Source organism: Paroedura picta, chromosome 10 (assembly GCF_049243985.1).
Source record: "Paroedura picta isolate Pp20150507F chromosome 10, Ppicta_v3.0, whole genome shotgun sequence".
In the NCBI taxonomy this organism is placed as follows: Eukaryota; Metazoa; Chordata; class Lepidosauria; order Squamata; family Gekkonidae; genus Paroedura; species Paroedura picta.
The window spans coordinates 61,395,565-61,412,495 of record NC_135378.1 but is presented as its reverse complement, the minus strand read 5'-3'; the positions used below and the strand labels follow the sequence as shown (position 1 = coordinate 61,412,495).

Sequence of the window (16,931 nt, the reverse complement as noted above, 5' to 3'; positions counted from 1 at the left end):
ATGTTCTTTAGCAACATTAAAGGATTTAAAGCACAAAAAAGTTTATTAAAACTTTTCAAAGTGGATTCTATAGTAGATATGCACAGCTGAAGCACTGTGAAAAAATACCCATGTTTACTGGTAGTTGTGGTATATAAATCTGCAAATAAAATAAAAAATAAAACCAGCCTTCATGTGAACCTTGGTAATAGTTCGCAGACTCATTGGTAGGAAACTGAAATACATTAAAAATAAATAAATAAATAATAGGAATGCTCACTCCTAATGCTTCAGGGGGAGCTGCTAGGATATTTTCCAGAGGACTGCCCCTACAAAGTTTAGGCACAATTTTGAAATTGCACAAGTCATCCCAAAGGAATTTACCAATTGCTTCAGATCTACTACATCATACTGGAGAAGGGAAATCCAGTTACGTATATCATTCTTGCAAAAGTGATACTATATTCTTAAACATAAAACAAAAACAAGGTACATGTTTCCCAGCAATTTGGTAGGAACAGCAATGAAATATGGAGTCAAGTTGATAATGTTCAAAATTCATTTTAAATCCTCATTCCCTCTAACTAAAGTCTTAGTAATCCAGTATTAACAAGCAGTGCAGTGACACAGGGCCACTCGCAGATAAATAAGGAGTTGTTGAATACTTGGAACATTCCCCAGATGTTTGCGCGAGCACACACACACACACAGAAAACCCAAACCAAATTCATTCCCACCCCAACTCTGTAGGCTCAAAGGAACCCCGCTGGCCCCAGAGCAGCCAATTTCAGCCTCTCTCTTGAATAATAGCAACAATAAAGAATTTTCCAGTAGGGGGTACCTTCTGGGTGCTATAGGAAAGCAAAATGTAAAGTGATTCCCATGTCTATGTAAGGAGGAAACCCAAAGCATAAAGGGTTTTTTTTAATAGAGAAGAAAAGCCTCCCACAAAAGAAGACTTACTGTTGTGTATGCATGCTGGCTTAATTCTGTGGGCTCAGTGCCATTTGGGTAATGCCTGCAGTACATTACCTATACCCTCAGTATAGCCTAGACCTTAAAGGAGGGAGGAATGTCCATCACAGAGATTTCATTCTGGACCACATCCCCCAACTACTGCAAGATTATTTGTGTTTTTGGTTGAGGGAATCTGTACATAAGAGGGGGAGGGGGATAGCCCTGAGCCTAAGTGTGTTGATGTTGTACAGAAGGGCTGTGGTTTCAGCAAGTGGGAAAGAAACAAGGTTTCTTCCTTTCTTCCATGCTTCTTAGTCCTAAACATTCAGGCCTGGCTGGACAGCTACTCCAGCAAAATGCCCACTTGGAATATATGAACTTTTATGAAGAAATACAAGGGATTAAAAATAAAGGATCTTCTGTATGTCAAGTATGTGCTTATTAAGAGGGCCCAGGCCTCTCCCCTAGATTTCATGGAGGTACATTTTGATCTGCTCACTTTAATTTCATGTTTCATTTTTATTCATGACATAACAGGAAAAGCTAATTGATGCAACCCCTTTGTGTTATTAAAGTGTATTGTTCGCAACCAAGACAGGGAGAACACAGCACGGAGTCAGTTTTCAAGACCTACTGAAAACTAAGTTTATAGGTAGAACCCATTTCAAAAGGTTTGAGAGCCACTGCTGTAAAACAAACATATTTATTCCAGCTCCCTTTGCCAAGTCCAGGTCAGAAAGTTCTTGTAGACTGGGGAGTAGAACCGAGGGAACACAAGGTTTGGGGACAGCCCTCAGGGCAGGATGCCACAGAATTCACTCACCAAAGATATTTGGAGAAATGATGTGTGTAATATGGAGAACAGTTGTATTTCTGTGACATCTCCAGGCACTACCTGGAGATTGGCTACCACAGTACATATCAAAGATTGCACGGTACTTAAGGTGCTCTAATGAGTTACACTTCACCAACCTTATTCTAACAGGTATTTTGTGAAAATAAACATATTGGATAGAGCTTATATTACTATTTTATGTGACCTCTTTAATGCTTCAGTGAGTCTCCTATCTGTACTTTTAGTTCTCAATGGTTCACTTTATTCTATTGTTAAATGTAAAACAAACATATGGGCATATCCCTCCTGTCTTCTACCACTGAGCTAAATGCAATTGTGTATTACAACTAATTTATTCCTCTGGGGATAATTATATACCAGCCTAGTCTTAAATTTGGTGTTAAGTATTATACTGATTAGAAACTTAACAACATGAATGAACTCAACAATGCACAGAACAAATCTTGGGGATGCATCAGAAACAGAAAAATTACATTTTTAATAATTTTGTATATACTGTTATAACACCGGAGTGACTTGTGTACATTTTAGATGTAACATTTCTGGCAATCTCTGCTGCTTTCATATCATAAAGCAGTGGTTCTCAACTTTCCTAATGCTGTAACCCTTTAATACAGTTCCTCATGTTGTGGTGACCCCCAACCATAAAATTATGCAAGTGTTCTTTCATAGAAATTTAATAGAAACTGACCAATGGCATGAAGATTCATTGTTCATGATTGTATATCAATTGGCTTTTTTCTGGGGTTTCTCAATTCAGTTCTGCCTCTTGTCCCAGCATGCCGATCTCGCTCTTTTCTGCTGCTCCAGAGAGATAAACATTCTACCACAATCTACCCTGCAAGGCTGCTGTGTGGATGGCACCCACCCAGCCAAGCTGCTTACCCTGCCACGACCCCTTTGAAAGGGTCGTTTGACCCCCAAAGGGGTCCCGACCCCCAGGTTGAGAACCACTGTCATAAAGGAACAACTATAGATTACTCCCATTGCACAGGATATCCCCCACCCTCCATGGCTTGTGCAGACAAACACTATCCATACCAACTCAGATGTCCAACAGAGTTCAATGGACCTTATTCCCAGGAATGCCTGCAAGAAATTACAGACTTAGATAATGGAGCTTCCTATGCAAGGTGTTTTCTTTTGGGGGGGCAGGGGGGTTGCTATCAAGTCACAGCTGACTTGCAAGGTCTGACAAAACCGGGCAAGACTCAGCTATCTAGGTCAGGGCCCTATGTTAGCAGTGCTCAATGGATTATAGTCATAGAAATTCATTGTTTTCTCAATCAGTTTTTAGAACTCAGAGCCTCTACAGAACTAAAAGAAGTTACTCAATAAGCTGTGGCTACAAAAGCAAGGTACATTTCATTTAACTCTCTAGTCTATGCAGATACATAATCCCAAAGTTTTTTTCTTACAGATGGGTCTTGCAAACACAAAGAAGTTCTCGCATCCCTGAGATGCTATCCAGAGAAAGCTACCTGAGGAATAACTTGCTTTTGAGTAAACATGCTTAGAATCAGATGTAATTATATACTTATAGTTTAAAAAATTGAACTACAATCCTACCAGACTAGGGACAACACTTTGTGTGTATGTGTGTGTCTGGTTTAGGATTAAGGTTGTTTGCTCCCATAGACATCAACAAAGATGTTTTAAGAAAGGGGCTGTGGCTCAGTGGAACAGCATATGGTTTGCATAAAGAAGGACCCAGGATAAGTTCCTTGCATCACGTAATGGGTGATGTGAATGGTCTCTACTAAGACTCTATAGTGCTGTTGCTGGTCAGCGAAGTTCATGTGCTCACCCTTGCTTGACTGTAAGCATGACTGTACTGTGTGGGACTTGTGGGCAAAGGTTGCTATGGCATGCCTAATTTTCTCTGATTCAAGCCTGCTTAAACTTGCTGGCATTTCTGGAAGTCTGTGTCAACAGCTGTCTTTTAAAGTTAGGAACCATCCACTTGTCCAGCTGTGTTTGAGAGGAAACCTATTAAACTTTAATTTTCACAGCCTTTGAAGCTGGAGGGACCAAAAAGAGACAGTCAAAGAAAAACATGCAGAACAAGGACGGACAGCATGAGATATTTCATGGAAATGAAACGTCTGCCTCAGGCAATCAGGCGACTGTTTGTCTGAACTTCCACAGATACCTTTGTTAGGAAAAAACAATCCCTTTCCTCAAGTCAAAATAGAACAAAATCTACCACCATAATAATTATACATGACCTAAATTTAAATAAAACCACATGGCCAATGAAGTCTAAAAGGGTGTTTCCTAAATGTATTAAAAAGGATTCTTTCTCCGTGTCCAAGCATTAACCTTCTCTGTCTTAGACTGTTTGAAACCCATTTATCTTTGAAATGATGGCCAAAACTGGAAGATGTTTAATATTAATGCTCCTTCCTTTCTACTCCCTAGGGCATCATGCATTACAACAAATGTGCATACAAAGAACATTTCATGATGTACATCTACAATTGCATTGCACACATATGAGAGGACACTGTGACAGGACTTTTCTATCAACTGAGGGGATGCCACTCTGCTTCTTATGATTTTGGGGCATCAAGTTTGTTTTGAACAGTAAAGCTTCTTCGTTACAAGATGTTCTTAGGGCGGCAAGTGCAAACACTTTGGGTTCACTACTGAAAGGCAAGTTTTGTGGCAAACAAGAATACAAAGAGTTATATGAAGTAACAAAGAGGATTTATCTACATACTGGTTTCAAAGAACAGATCAGTAGCTCATGTGCCCAGGCAGTGAAAGAAGAAATCTGGATGTGGTGCATATGTTTAAGTTAGTTATGGCTTCAGGGTATAGTTTTAATACACTTCAATGCTTAACGGTACAGTCGGGCTTTCACTGACTAACCACTTGTTCAGATCTATTCGCCCACAAGGAATTCCACCCACAGCATACCAGTCTGCCCTTTGAACAGAATCAGACTGCATAGTACAAGGTCTACTCATCACCAGAGAGAGGCTTAACAACCTGTTCTCTTGGCCACCCTTCTGTTTGCTCTTATATCCTTTACTGCGACAGACCCAAAGCGATCACTGTCCTCTCCCTGAGGCAGATCTGAACTCCATCCTATGGTGCTTCCACATTCCATTGCCCCCTCTGAAAAGTGACTGGATGCTGGATCAGCAGTCCTATGGGCTCAGCTGGGTGGCTGTTTTTCCTCAGGGCAGGACAGTCTCCGGTCCATAACATTACTCCAACCATATGCATGAAAGCAGTTCATACTTATTAGCTTCTTGCCATGCGTGTAAATGATAGAAACCAAACATGTCCTAATATTTAGCAGAAATCCAGGGGCTAGTGTTGGACTAGGATCTGGGAAACCAAGGTCTGATTCTCCACTTTGCCATGAAACATTGCTGGGTGACTTCAAACCAGTCACTGTCTCAGAAAAATATGAATACTACTTCATAGTATTACTATAAGGACAATGTACTCCTGGACTCCTTGGAAGTAAGGCTGGTTAAAAACGTGCTTTTATGAAACGGCCCACAGTAAACCACCATAAGAGCATTACAGGGTACAGCAGCTTCACTCATCTAAGCAAAGTGCCACTTGCCAGTGGGTGAGGCCAACCACTGCCTATATCTGACCATTTATGGATATTACCCACCTAGAGTCAAATTTTTAAAAGGTGGCTATAAGATCATCTTCTTCTTCTTCTATTGAAGATGGCCTGCCTAAAGAGGTCTGGAGGGCTTCAACTACCACTTCTCCAGAACTATTCTTTTTTGGCTCTCAAGTCACAGCTGACTTACGGCAGCCCCAGCGTTTTCATGGCAAGAGACATTCAGCAGGGTTTGCCATTGCTTGCCTCTCCATTGTGACCCAGGGGTTCTTGGTGACCTTCCATACAAATACTGATCAGGCCTGGCCTTGTTTATCTTTCAGCATCTGATGACGCTGGGCTAGTCAGGTCTATTCAGATCAGGGCATGGGAACATATACCATGGAAAAAGTAAATTATGTAAAGGGAACAGGGCTGTGTTATGATGTCTATGAGTTAACTGCTGCCTGGAATACATTGTTAGTAATGCAGTTTCATTGCAGTTTGTATTATACTGTCCGTTCTCCTGTGTTTTTAGTTATTATACAATCTTTACTCATCTTGATCCTTGGTGATCATTTCTGCACTGGGAATTTTGCTGCTCCAGCTCCTGTGCAGGAGCACAAATCCGGGGGGGGGGGGCGAGGTGCACTGGGCCAAATGCTCTCCCATGTGGGAGAAGGAAGAAGCAGGGGACCTGCCCTGACTCAAACACCAGCCTGCTGCCCGGCACAAAGCATCCAGTGCAGAAACAGAGAAAAAAGGTGGACGATGAATAACACAAATAAGTAGGACAGAGATTAATCTGTTTGTGTGTAGGATTCTTCTCACAAGGCTCTGAGACAGTGTGGGCAAGGGTTTGAAAAGACCAGGGTGACTGGTATAGTCACCCTAGTCTTTTCAAGCCTTTGCCTACACTGAGTGCCTGTCTGATCACTATACAGAGATCATGAAAGACTCTTATTAGGTCATGAGCCCAAAGGTTTTTGGTCACCCTCAGCAACTGGTGGCTTGGTTGACTGCTGCAAGGCTTACTGGTTGTTTCTCAGATCAGCCACTCTCTTCTCATAAACTGCCTTGTAGAGGGAAGTGGCAGGGGTTGAGGGGGAAGTCTTCCTCCATCCCTACATTTCCACAAGCAGGATCATCCCAACAAAAATGTTTTAGGCAACAGGACTTGAGTAAAAGACACTACATTGTCTCCTGTGCTTGACTCTTCTCAGTCTACAGAAAACTTTAATCACTGAAGACACAAAAGGAAATTAATACTCAGAACTCATGTTTTACTGTTGGCCACAATGTGTGCTGGAAGTACGTTTATTGTGTATGCAAAAGCAAAGGGTGGATACAAATATATTATGGAAAGAAGATAATTCTTGGCACATATAGAAAAATATTTACTGTTAGATTTCACTTTAGCCTGTAGACACACAGTCATCTGCATGTAGCCTTAGTTATTCTGGCACTTGGGGACAGCATAAGTGCTCATTTCAAATAACAATCTTTAAAACTATTGTTATTACTAAAAACATGATGTATAGGTTCCATGTAGGGCTTTTTAAAATATATCTTGGTATTTTTATACAAGTGGCCAAAATATACTGGAATATCCCCATTTTAACTAGCACAAGACTTGGTTCTGAGACAAACAAGATACGGTGATGGTGGCTCTATGTATAGACTACAGATATGTAATTGTTTTACCATATGAATGGGCCCAATTAAAATTGAGAGTCTCCACCATAGCACCAGAGCCTCTTGTGGCGCAGAGTGGTAAGGCAGCCGTCTGAAAGCTTTGCCCATGAGGTTGGGAGTTCAATCCCAGCAGCCGGCTCAAGGTTGACTCAGCCTTCCATCCTTCCGAGGTTGGTAAAATGAGTACCCAGCTTGCTGGGGGGTAAACGGTAATGACTGGGGAAGGCACTGGCAAACCACCCCGTATTGAGTCTGCCATGAAAACGCTAGAGGGCGTCACCCCAAGGGTCAGACATGACTCAGTGCTTGCACAGGGGATACCTTTACCTTTACCATAGCACTACATATTTAGCTGTATGGAGACTCATCCCATGATGATGCCAGGGAATGAGGTAAGGGGTGTCTCCACAGTCCTTGAGTATATTTCTTAGAAGATCCATAGAAACTGATGCCTTTCAAATGAAGAATGTTCAGAAACAACTACTCCATATTCTCCCTAATGAGGAAAGCTGTTGGCCTCACTGAAACTGGTTATCTCAAGAGTCAATCATTTAAGTCCAAGATGCATTAAAGGTTCACTTTAGAGAATTTCAGAACAATTAATATTTAGTTAAACATGCTCTAGCAAGTCTGTGCAGCACATAAACTAGCAGAGTTGGATCTTCAGACGACGTACAGTGAAGACCAGAGAAAATGTGTGCTTATTTGGCCCAATCTTGACAAAACTTTACATGAATTCCAAGAGCAGTCATAGCTTCAAGCTGCAGCTTTGTTTACAGGTATTACAAAGACAGCGCTACCTGGTCGAACCATCAAATCAGTGCTCCACTACAGAACACTCAGCTTACTTTCTGCAAAAGAAACCTATTCGCTTGTTTCCTTTTAGATGTTAGAAATATTAGAACTGAGAGAGGTCTCCTTCCATCTATTTTGTTACATAGACATAAAGGCACAGTCAAACAGGCCCCATCACAACCTGCCAATATAAACTGCTCTGAGCTGCAAGGGAAGGCTGCATATAAATGCAAAAATAAATAAAATAGTCACTGAATCAGACCCTATTGCCTACTATGCCATGATTTACTGCAGCCACCTTCTTCAGCATTCTAGAGAAAAAAGCTGAGAAATCTTGCCCCTTGTCTTATTTAAAGAATTAGATATGTGGCCCACCAGACTATAGTCAAAGATACATTATAAACTTCATAGCATCTTTGACTGTTGTCAGGTGGGCCATATATCTAATTCTTTAAATAAGACAAGGAGCTCACAATAGGTGGCAACTTACATGCCTGCACTCTTTTGTTATAGTACCATTTGTAGAAAGACCAGAATTAAGAAAAGCTGTTTTTATACACTGCTTTTCACTCACTGAAGGAGTTGGAAAGTGGCTCACAAACACCTCTCCCTTCCTCTCACCACAACAGACATCCTGTGAGGTAGGTGGGACTGAGAGAGCTCTAAGAGAACTGTTCTGCAAGAACAGCTTTGAGAACTGTAGCCCAAGGTCACCTAGCTGGCTGCATGAGGAGTGAGGAATCAAACCTGATTCCCCAGATTAAAGGCTGCCACTCTTTAATTGCTACACTGCGCTGGTGACTGCACATGACCTAGGCCTATAGCAGACAGATGTCAATCAGGCAGTTAAATCTCTCTCTACAGATCACTAGCAAGGTGGTGCTGCCCCAGCATCTCCAAAGAAAAAAGGCAGCATTCACCTTGACTTCTCCCTTACTTACTGCTTGGAGAATCCCTTCCATGTCAGGTGACACTCTATAAAGCTGTGACAGACTGCACATTGCTAATGATGCTTGAAGGAATGGAATGGTGCCAACTTACCACATGTGCTTTAAAAAACAAACAAACACCAATTCTTTTTAGTTGGTAATGTAAGCTAATGCTGGTGTTGAAACTACTCAGTGCAACCATTAAACTTTAAAGTTTATTTTTGTGTTTCCAGTTAGTTGATTCATCTTTATAATTAGCAGAAGCATCATGACTACCAATGAAAAATACCTTGTTGCTGTTCTAGTGAAATTGATGCTTTAAAAATACACAGCAGGTACAGAATTTACCATATTCTTTTTACTGGTCACATATTCACTGCTAGACAGAACAGTGTTACAAAAAGGGGCTGACGTTTCTCTTTCATTCATGGTAATAAATGTGCAATGGCAGCATTTAGTTATGGCTCACTTACATATGACAGATGTAAGTGCCATCAAGTGTCAACCAATTTCTCATGACATCAGCAAGGAGCTTTCAAGACAAGTGAGAAGCAGAGATGATTGATCAGTGCCTTCCTCCGCAGAGTCTTCCTCAGTGATCTCCCATCCAAATACAGACCCTACTTAGGTTCTGAGATACGCTATACAGTGTGGCCTTCCCTCCCATGATTCACCTACAGCTTGAATATAAATAATTCCACAGAACAAGCCAGAGAAGTGGATTGCTATTTATTTGGCATCACTGTGCTAGGTGCTGTACAAACATAGAAGTAGCATGATTTCTGTCATTGAGGACTCAGGTCAAGGTTCAGAAAAAGCTTTACAGAAGTTGATCGCAAGGAGGAACCTGAAATAAAAGGAAATAGCTTGGTGAAGCTCTCTGTCGGATGTGAAGCAACATGTAAAGAAACATGGCAATAGGAATGGGAAAATACAAATGTCCTAGAGAGTAGAGGAGCACAGAAGGATCTAAAGGTGGCAAGAGTAGAATTAGAAATGTAAGGCTTGCTGCCATACAGAAGCTACTTTGCTGTTTAATCCTGTAAGAAACGTGGCCAAAGTAGCAGGGAGCTCCACTGGTCCATAGCAAAATTCAACAGTAAAAGCCAAGCAACACCTTCCATGAATGCCAGCTAAAAAGAACACAACACGCCATGTGCAAGCTGTTGCTTTTTTCCGAATTCTTCACCAGACTGGAGGGAGAGGAGCTCTCAGGAGTCCACAGCATCCCATATAGAGTGCTTTGCTGATTGCAGTGGGCACAGGTGCAAGAAATATCAGGTGTCATCCTTAGCACAAGCCCCCACTTGATGGCACTTCCATATGTCTAACAAAACCAACCACCTAAAGCAAAAGAGCAACATGTAAGACTGTCAATGGTGAGACCAAAGCACCAAGAGAAAAAGATGTAGGTTGATCTTCAAACAGGATCTACAATGCATTTATGTGCTGGGGAGTTTCCAAACCATCATATAGAGCACAGAACAGATATGGCTTTTGAGCAGGTTGGCAACCTTTCCTTCGAGATAGTGATATACCATAAAATGATGGCATAGCTCAAACTTCACACAATTCCTGGTTTTAACAGGAAAAATGCTAGCCAGCCTCATGTGCAAATGTCTAAAGACTCCATCTGGTTACATGCATATAATTTGGTCACTGGCTGTAGCTGATTACAGATAGCCACTTCAAAGCCAGCCCTCCGGCATGATTCATACATCCAGCAGATTGAGGTGGTAGATTTTGCCACAGTAGAACTCTAACTGAGGTGGCAGAGTTATGATACAGACTATAGCACTTCAGGCCATGGGTAGAAGATTGCATTTATAAATATTGTCCTATGCAAGCAAGCCTTTGAAAGTAAAACATCTAATGCAAAGAGCAAGGTCAGCTCCAATCTTTTTTCTCTGTTGTCACCTGCTGGATCTTTTTAAAAACTATATTTCAAACTATATTGCATGTCTGCAATGTCTCTTCTACCAGTTCAAGACTTTTTCACTCTGTTCTGCTGCATGCTTCACCCTGCCATAAGACAAGGAAAAGTTTAATCTCTGAATTTCCAATCATCTGTAGATGTTCTCCTGACAAGATAGTCATCTTACAGAATGGCTGGATACATGTTACGGCAAGTTGCCATGGTAAAAAACAGCTCATATTCACCTGCTAACTATCAAAATCCATTAATAAGTAAGCACTGTGTTACAGCCAAGAATTGAATGTCTTTGTGCAATTATTTACTTAAAATATCTGTTCCCTTTTTTGCTCCAAAGAGAACCAATATGGCTTCTAACAGTACAAAATGGACAAATATTTACACAGTCCCACATAACAAGAGAGCTTTCTTCTGAATAAGCATTTACAAAGTCACTGGACAACCAGCTGGCACACTCTGTGAGTGCTGGAACTTTGGGCTAATAAATCAGCCATGTTTATTTCATACAAAACATACCAAGAACTTCCATACTTTGAGTCAGATGAGCTTGGCTAGCTCATCAGGAACACCTACTCCATCCATTCACTCCCAAGACACGACCTTTGGTCTCTTCTCCACCGCCATTTTGAATCTATTTCCAGAATCCCAAGAAACACTAGCCTTGTTCACATGTTACACTGAATGTATGCACACAGAGAGTCAGCCGGTTTAGCCTTGTGGTTAGAGTATCTGACCTAGGAGACCCAAGTTCAAATCCCCTCTCTGTGAAGGAAGCTTGCTGGGCACTCTTGGGCAATGACACACACTCAGCCTAACCTACCTCCCAGGGTAACTGTGAAGATAAAACAGAAAAGAGGCGAACGGTGAAACCCCCTTTGGGTCATAAATGGGGAGAAAAAAGGGGTATGATTGAAGTAATGAATAAAATAGGTCTGTTTATAAGAAAGTAAATGAAGCACGTTCACATAGGAATTAACACCTAGATAAGGTGGTGTTTAACAGTCACATGGTCAGCTGCATATACACCAAATGTAACATCAGAATTACTCAATGTGTGTCTAAAGAAAAAGAGCACATTGTACATAGATAATTGTTATGTGCATTCACTGTAACTCGTGATCAGGGCTATTACTGAGCTTTCATCTACAACGTATTAACCTAGTGCCTTTATTTAAATTCTGCTTTTGTACCCACACCTAAGTGAATAAAACCTGGAAGTCAGCCTGCCAAAGAACAGTTTAAAACTCAAGCAACATCACTCCAGTCAGCATAAAATCAAAACAATCTTGTGCAAAACCTAGTTTATGGTACAAGGAGTAAAACTCCAATTATAATGCAAAGTAATGCCACCAAGAACTGCAGTACCAAACCGGACCTCAAGCTACTAACAAACAGACGCAATTGCTCTGCTGTGTCAGCAGTTCAAAACTTCAGCAAGGAAACTCACCCCAGCAGTATTTCCTCCTCCAAGGCCCTAGAGCCAATTCTCTCTTTAACTTGTGTTTTATTCTTCCCTCCTCATACAATAGCTTGTACACCAGCTACAGAAGTTCTGCAGCCAACCTTCAATTCAGTCCCATTTTTCCCCAGAGCAAATTTATGCTTTCCTTCCCCAAACTTAACAGCAACTAAAAGTAGGTTCTAACTGTTCTTGAGGACCACAGATATGACCAACATGGACTAATGGTACCAATAAAAAAATGTAGGGGGTGGGGGTTACCTTTTAAATGCTTCAGCAGGGTTCCTCTCGCATTCTCCAGGCTGCAAGAAGCTTTGCACAGCAGGGTCTCTCAGTTTGTCCTCATAACCGGGAACCAGCCCGCTGCTCTCAATCTGAGCCACTAGCCCACGGATAAACACTCCAACGCAGAGCGTGTCCGAATCCTGAGCCCGGCAGAAGTGGAAGGCCAGGGCATGGTGATGTAAACCTCTTTGCAGACTGGCAGGTGAGCTTGGCCACAGTAACTCAGTCCAGAGGGCTGTCTTTCCACTTCCGGGCCCTCCTACCAACAACACGCCCCAGGCAGCACCCTTTCCAGGGACCACACAAGCGTTGGTACCAGAACTGAGCACCACCGATGGTTTGCTGGCAGCACTATTGCTGCAGTTTGTCTTCTCCTGGAGGCAGTGCTGGAGCTTGTGAAAAACCCACTCTCGACAATAAAACTGTTTCCCCTGCAGCAAACTGGTCTGAGCCATCGTACGGACTTTCTTCTTTGGGACGAGTCAGAAACCACAAGGAATCTTAAAGTTTCATTTCAAGAGAGATTCTTAAATCCAAGCCAGTACACATGGCTGCATGGAACTCTGCCACAGGACAACGCTGTCCGTGAATTCTTCATCCCCACACGTAAGAAGTCAGCAGCATCTCTCAATGACAACGGTCGCCTTTCCTTCCAAAGGGTTGCTAGTACATAACATTTCAAAGTCCATCCAGTTCAGTGGTAAAGCTACGTTTGATACCAAGGCTCAGAAATACTTTCTGTATGGTATAGTAAAAGGTTGCACAATGCCATGGCTACATCTGCAGCTCACAGAACTGGAGATAACACATTGCGGGGCGGGGGGTGGGAGGAGCTGAGATGCTAGTCTGCAATATTCCCACACGGTTTTGTGCTTCACTGGATTCCAGTCATTCCAAACTCTATTTATATGGTTTACACAAAAAAAGCTGCCCACATCAAGATGAGACTTGTGACCATGTAATACAAAGGGCTGCTTTTCCCTGATGCGAATGCAGTTTACGTTACAGACATATGAACCCGCTTCACTAATTGAGAACTGAGTTTGTTGCAATTCATGCAACCTTCTGTGGTTCGGGGAAGTCCTTCAGATTTAGCGGCGTTTAGCGGTGTCATGAGATGGAACACTGGGACGCTTTTTACACGGGAGATAGTCATCAAATGCTTTCCTGGAGACCCTGATTTCTCCCCCAGTAAATCTCTCAGAAGAAGGCAGCATGTCATTCACTCTTGCTCCCAAACCTGAAATGATGCATCACCAAAAAGAAAAGGGGGAAAAAATACACCTTGTTACTGACACGCTCAAGGAAAATCCCATTATCCAGCAATTAAAACCACTTGTTGGAAGGCACTCCAAACAATGAAACCAAGCCCTGATAGATACTCCTGAGCTGTGCTACCCAGTGAAATCATCCCATTACTCTTCTGCTGTTCCGATTCAAATGGAAGCATGCCCTCCTGGGCCCCCTCCCTCCAAGCTTTGCATGGCCAAGTGTGGATTCACATCCAAGGAGGGGATCCGAAGTGACCTTGAGGCCTCAGCCTACCTAACCTCACCTTTCACAAAACACAACATAGCCTCCCCCCCCCCCCCCCATACACCAGTCTATGCCCTCTGGCTTCTCCCCAGGAGAAAACCTCCCTGCACCGACCCTGGACTGCATGCCTAGGCCAGGACTTCCCCCCAGCTCTGGGCAGTCAGTTCTTTGTTCAGGGATGGCAAGCCTCAGGAGAGTCAGGAGCAACCTTTTAACTTACCGTCCTCCGCGTCTCTCCCCGATTCCTCCCCCCCTCCCCCGCGCATTGTTGCTGAGCGGCCGCTGTTTCTGTCATCCGCTCGACTCGACTCCTCTCGGCTGGATCCAGGCGGCGGAGCCCTCCTTTCAGTCGGCCGCGGCTTTTGTCTCCCGGTCCCCCTCGGCCAGGCTCCGCGCTACGTCGCAGCTGACCCGGCGGCCGGAGCCTCTCCTGCCCGCCCCCCGTCCCCCGCGCTATGGTCTTCCTGGGCGGCCGAGGCAGCGAGAAGCCGCAGACTCACCGGGGCAAGGGCCAGCTCGGCCCGCCTGCCGCCCAGCTCCGCCACGCCGAAGAAGAGACACACGCCCTCGCCCCAACCCCCCCGCCCGCCTGCCGCCGCCTCCTCCATCGCCAGCACAGCAGAGATCAGCCCGAAGGGACACGCACGCCGCGCCCGGCGGCAGCACAAAGATCCCGGCGGCCCCGCTGCACTCCGCTCTCTCCACCCGCGGCGCACTTGGTTTTCAGACCCTGGGAGGGGATGGGGGGGGGAGTCCCGGTCCGCCTCCTCTCGCCCCCCCCCCCCCGCCGGTCACTTGGCCAACTCCAACCGCCCGCCTCCCTCTCCCCTCCCCTCGCAGGCTTCGGGTTTCAAACCTCGGCGCAGCCTGGAATCCCCGCCTCGGGTCCCAACGCGCTTTCGCCGCCTGTCCCCCCTTTCACCTTTGCCACGGGGAAGGGCGGCGCGGCAGCCACGCCAGCGCCTCGCACGAGACTCGGCAGCGGCACTTGCTCCCCCGGCAGCGCAGGCTGACGCCGGCCAGACCCCGCAGACACAAAGCCCGGGGCCGGGCGAAGCGACGCGAGAGGGACGCGCTGCACGGGGAAGCAGGACGGCGGCGGCGGCGGTCCGAGGCGCACGGGCTGGGCGGCTGAAGTGCAGTTCGGGGGGGGGGGGGGGGCGACTACCACACGCACGCCAAGGCTGCCGTCCCGAGGCGACGAGAGAAATCTGCCCCGACACTCCGCCCCCCCCCCCCCCGCTCCCGGATTCCGACTGGGGCAACCCCAAGGGCGGAGGCGGCTGCCTGCAAGCGTCGCCTCAGCCGGGCTTCACCCTGCAAAAAAGCCTCCCCTTCCCGGCCGCTGCTCCTCAGTTACCTCCCCGGGTTCCTCTTCTTTGGAGAAAGAGGCGGCGGCGGCGGCTCTCTTGTCCCCTCCCGCAGTCGCTGGAGCCGCTCCCCCAAAGCGGGCGGGCGGAGAGAGAGAGACAGGCGTGCCCGCCGCTTTGCCTTCGCCTTCGCCTTGTTCCCGGCCCTTCCCCGCAGGGCCAGCCTTCCGGCGTCTCCCTCAGCCCGGCGCTGCAGAGCCGGGCCCGTTGCCAGCGGCCGCCAGAGCCCCCTTCGCCGCGGGTTCCTCTCTTAACCTGTCTGATTAGTCTCCCTCCGGCTCCTCCCTGACGCTCGCCCTCGAGCCCCGCCCCCTGCCGAGCCCCGCCCCCTCCCATCCGCCGTGGGATGATGTTGGGGCATCTGGAGGCGAGGTGGGCGTGGCCTGGCCGTAGCGACCCCGCTTTGCGCCACCTGGACGGAGAGGGCTTGCTGCCAGGAGGAAAGCGGGCAGCCCTGGAGGATGCTCTTGGTCCTTCTGGTGCGCGAGCACTTCCTGGCTTGCTCGTTTTGCTAAGCGGCGTCCGTATTTCCTCTCCCACCATCCGAGGTTTGGGACTTTGTCCTAAATAAGGAGGCCGATCCTAGACATGTTTACTCATGAGTAAATCCCACTGGTGTGCACCGTCCACCCCCCCCCGCCCCAATGAGCCTGGGATCGTGGCTTCCTGCCTTTCCCGAACCGTAGAGGGAGAACCAGAACGCTTTTTAATAACCCCGAGGCCCTAAAATCTCCCCCCACGTACAGAAATACTCGCATCCCTTGTCCATAATACCATCCCAGTAAAAGAAACAAAAAAGCATTGTACGTGTTTGCCGGTTCCCACTGCTTTTTTCAGAACTCCGGCAACGTTAATATTAAACATGGTTTGTAGCTCATGTGCGTTCTTCAGTTCAGTATCCAGGACTGGAAATCCGGTGCATACCCACTGCCTTTGACCCAAATCCACCTGTGGAAACCCACGAAGGGCTACCAGACCCATATTTCAAAACTACATCGTGGGAAAAGGTTGAGCATGCCCCACAGAATCAGAAAGAACTCAAAAGTTGTCAAAGCAGAGCTCTCTCCGGGATGTGAGTGACTATTCTGCAATTTTTAAAAGGAACTCTATTCAGGCAAGGGAAATTTCCTCTGTATTTTTTCTTTCTTTTATTTTACAACTGGGAACTCTATACTGAAAACGGGAGAAAATCCAAATTCAGCCCGCGCATTGGCGAAGTTTGACGGGGACGATGCTGTGCTCTCCTTGTGGCTGTGGGCGTGCAGTCAAGATCTCGCACACAGACTGCTGTTTAGCAACACTGCCCTTTGTCCTCGGCTCCAAGACCGAGGAAGACCCAGCGGTCAGTTTCCGGGTTCTTTGGGGTTCCAGCTATGCAGGATGAGGTCGCCATTCGGCATTCTTTGCGTCCAGCTGCAGCGCTGAAAAGCGGCGGAGCACAGTGACCCTTCGAGTTGCTTCACACTCTTTCTTTGAGTGTCAAATTCGGCAACCCGGTCAGAAACCGAGTGGGTTCCTGCGCTGTGTCTGAGCATGCTCAGAAAATTTGGGAGCATGCTCAGTTGT

The 16,931-nt window shown here is 45.7% G+C and overlaps 1 protein-coding gene across 5 annotated transcripts in view; it reads right to left on the bottom strand.

Annotated features, from left to right (window-relative positions):
* Positions 1-15,659, bottom strand: part of ANKRD50 (ankyrin repeat domain containing 50) — a 57,092-nt gene extending 41,433 nt beyond the window's left edge. Inside the window, exons 1-2 of one of the 5 annotated variants that reach the window (XM_077300349.1) lie at positions 15,356-15,659; positions 12,436-13,699 (exon numbers count right to left, since the gene is read on the bottom strand). In XM_077300349.1, coding sequence (XP_077156464.1) covers positions 12,436-12,914 — 479 coding nt within the window. In that variant the 5' untranslated portion in view covers positions 12,915-13,699; positions 15,356-15,659. Of the gene's footprint in view, positions 1-12,435; positions 13,700-14,215; positions 14,434-14,495; positions 14,703-14,917; positions 15,123-15,355 lie in introns of those variants that run through there. The other 4 variants (XM_077300352.1, XM_077300351.1, XM_077300353.1 and 1 more) reach the window with 4 other exon arrangements.
* Between the last annotated feature and the right edge of the window lie 1,272 nt (positions 15,660-16,931).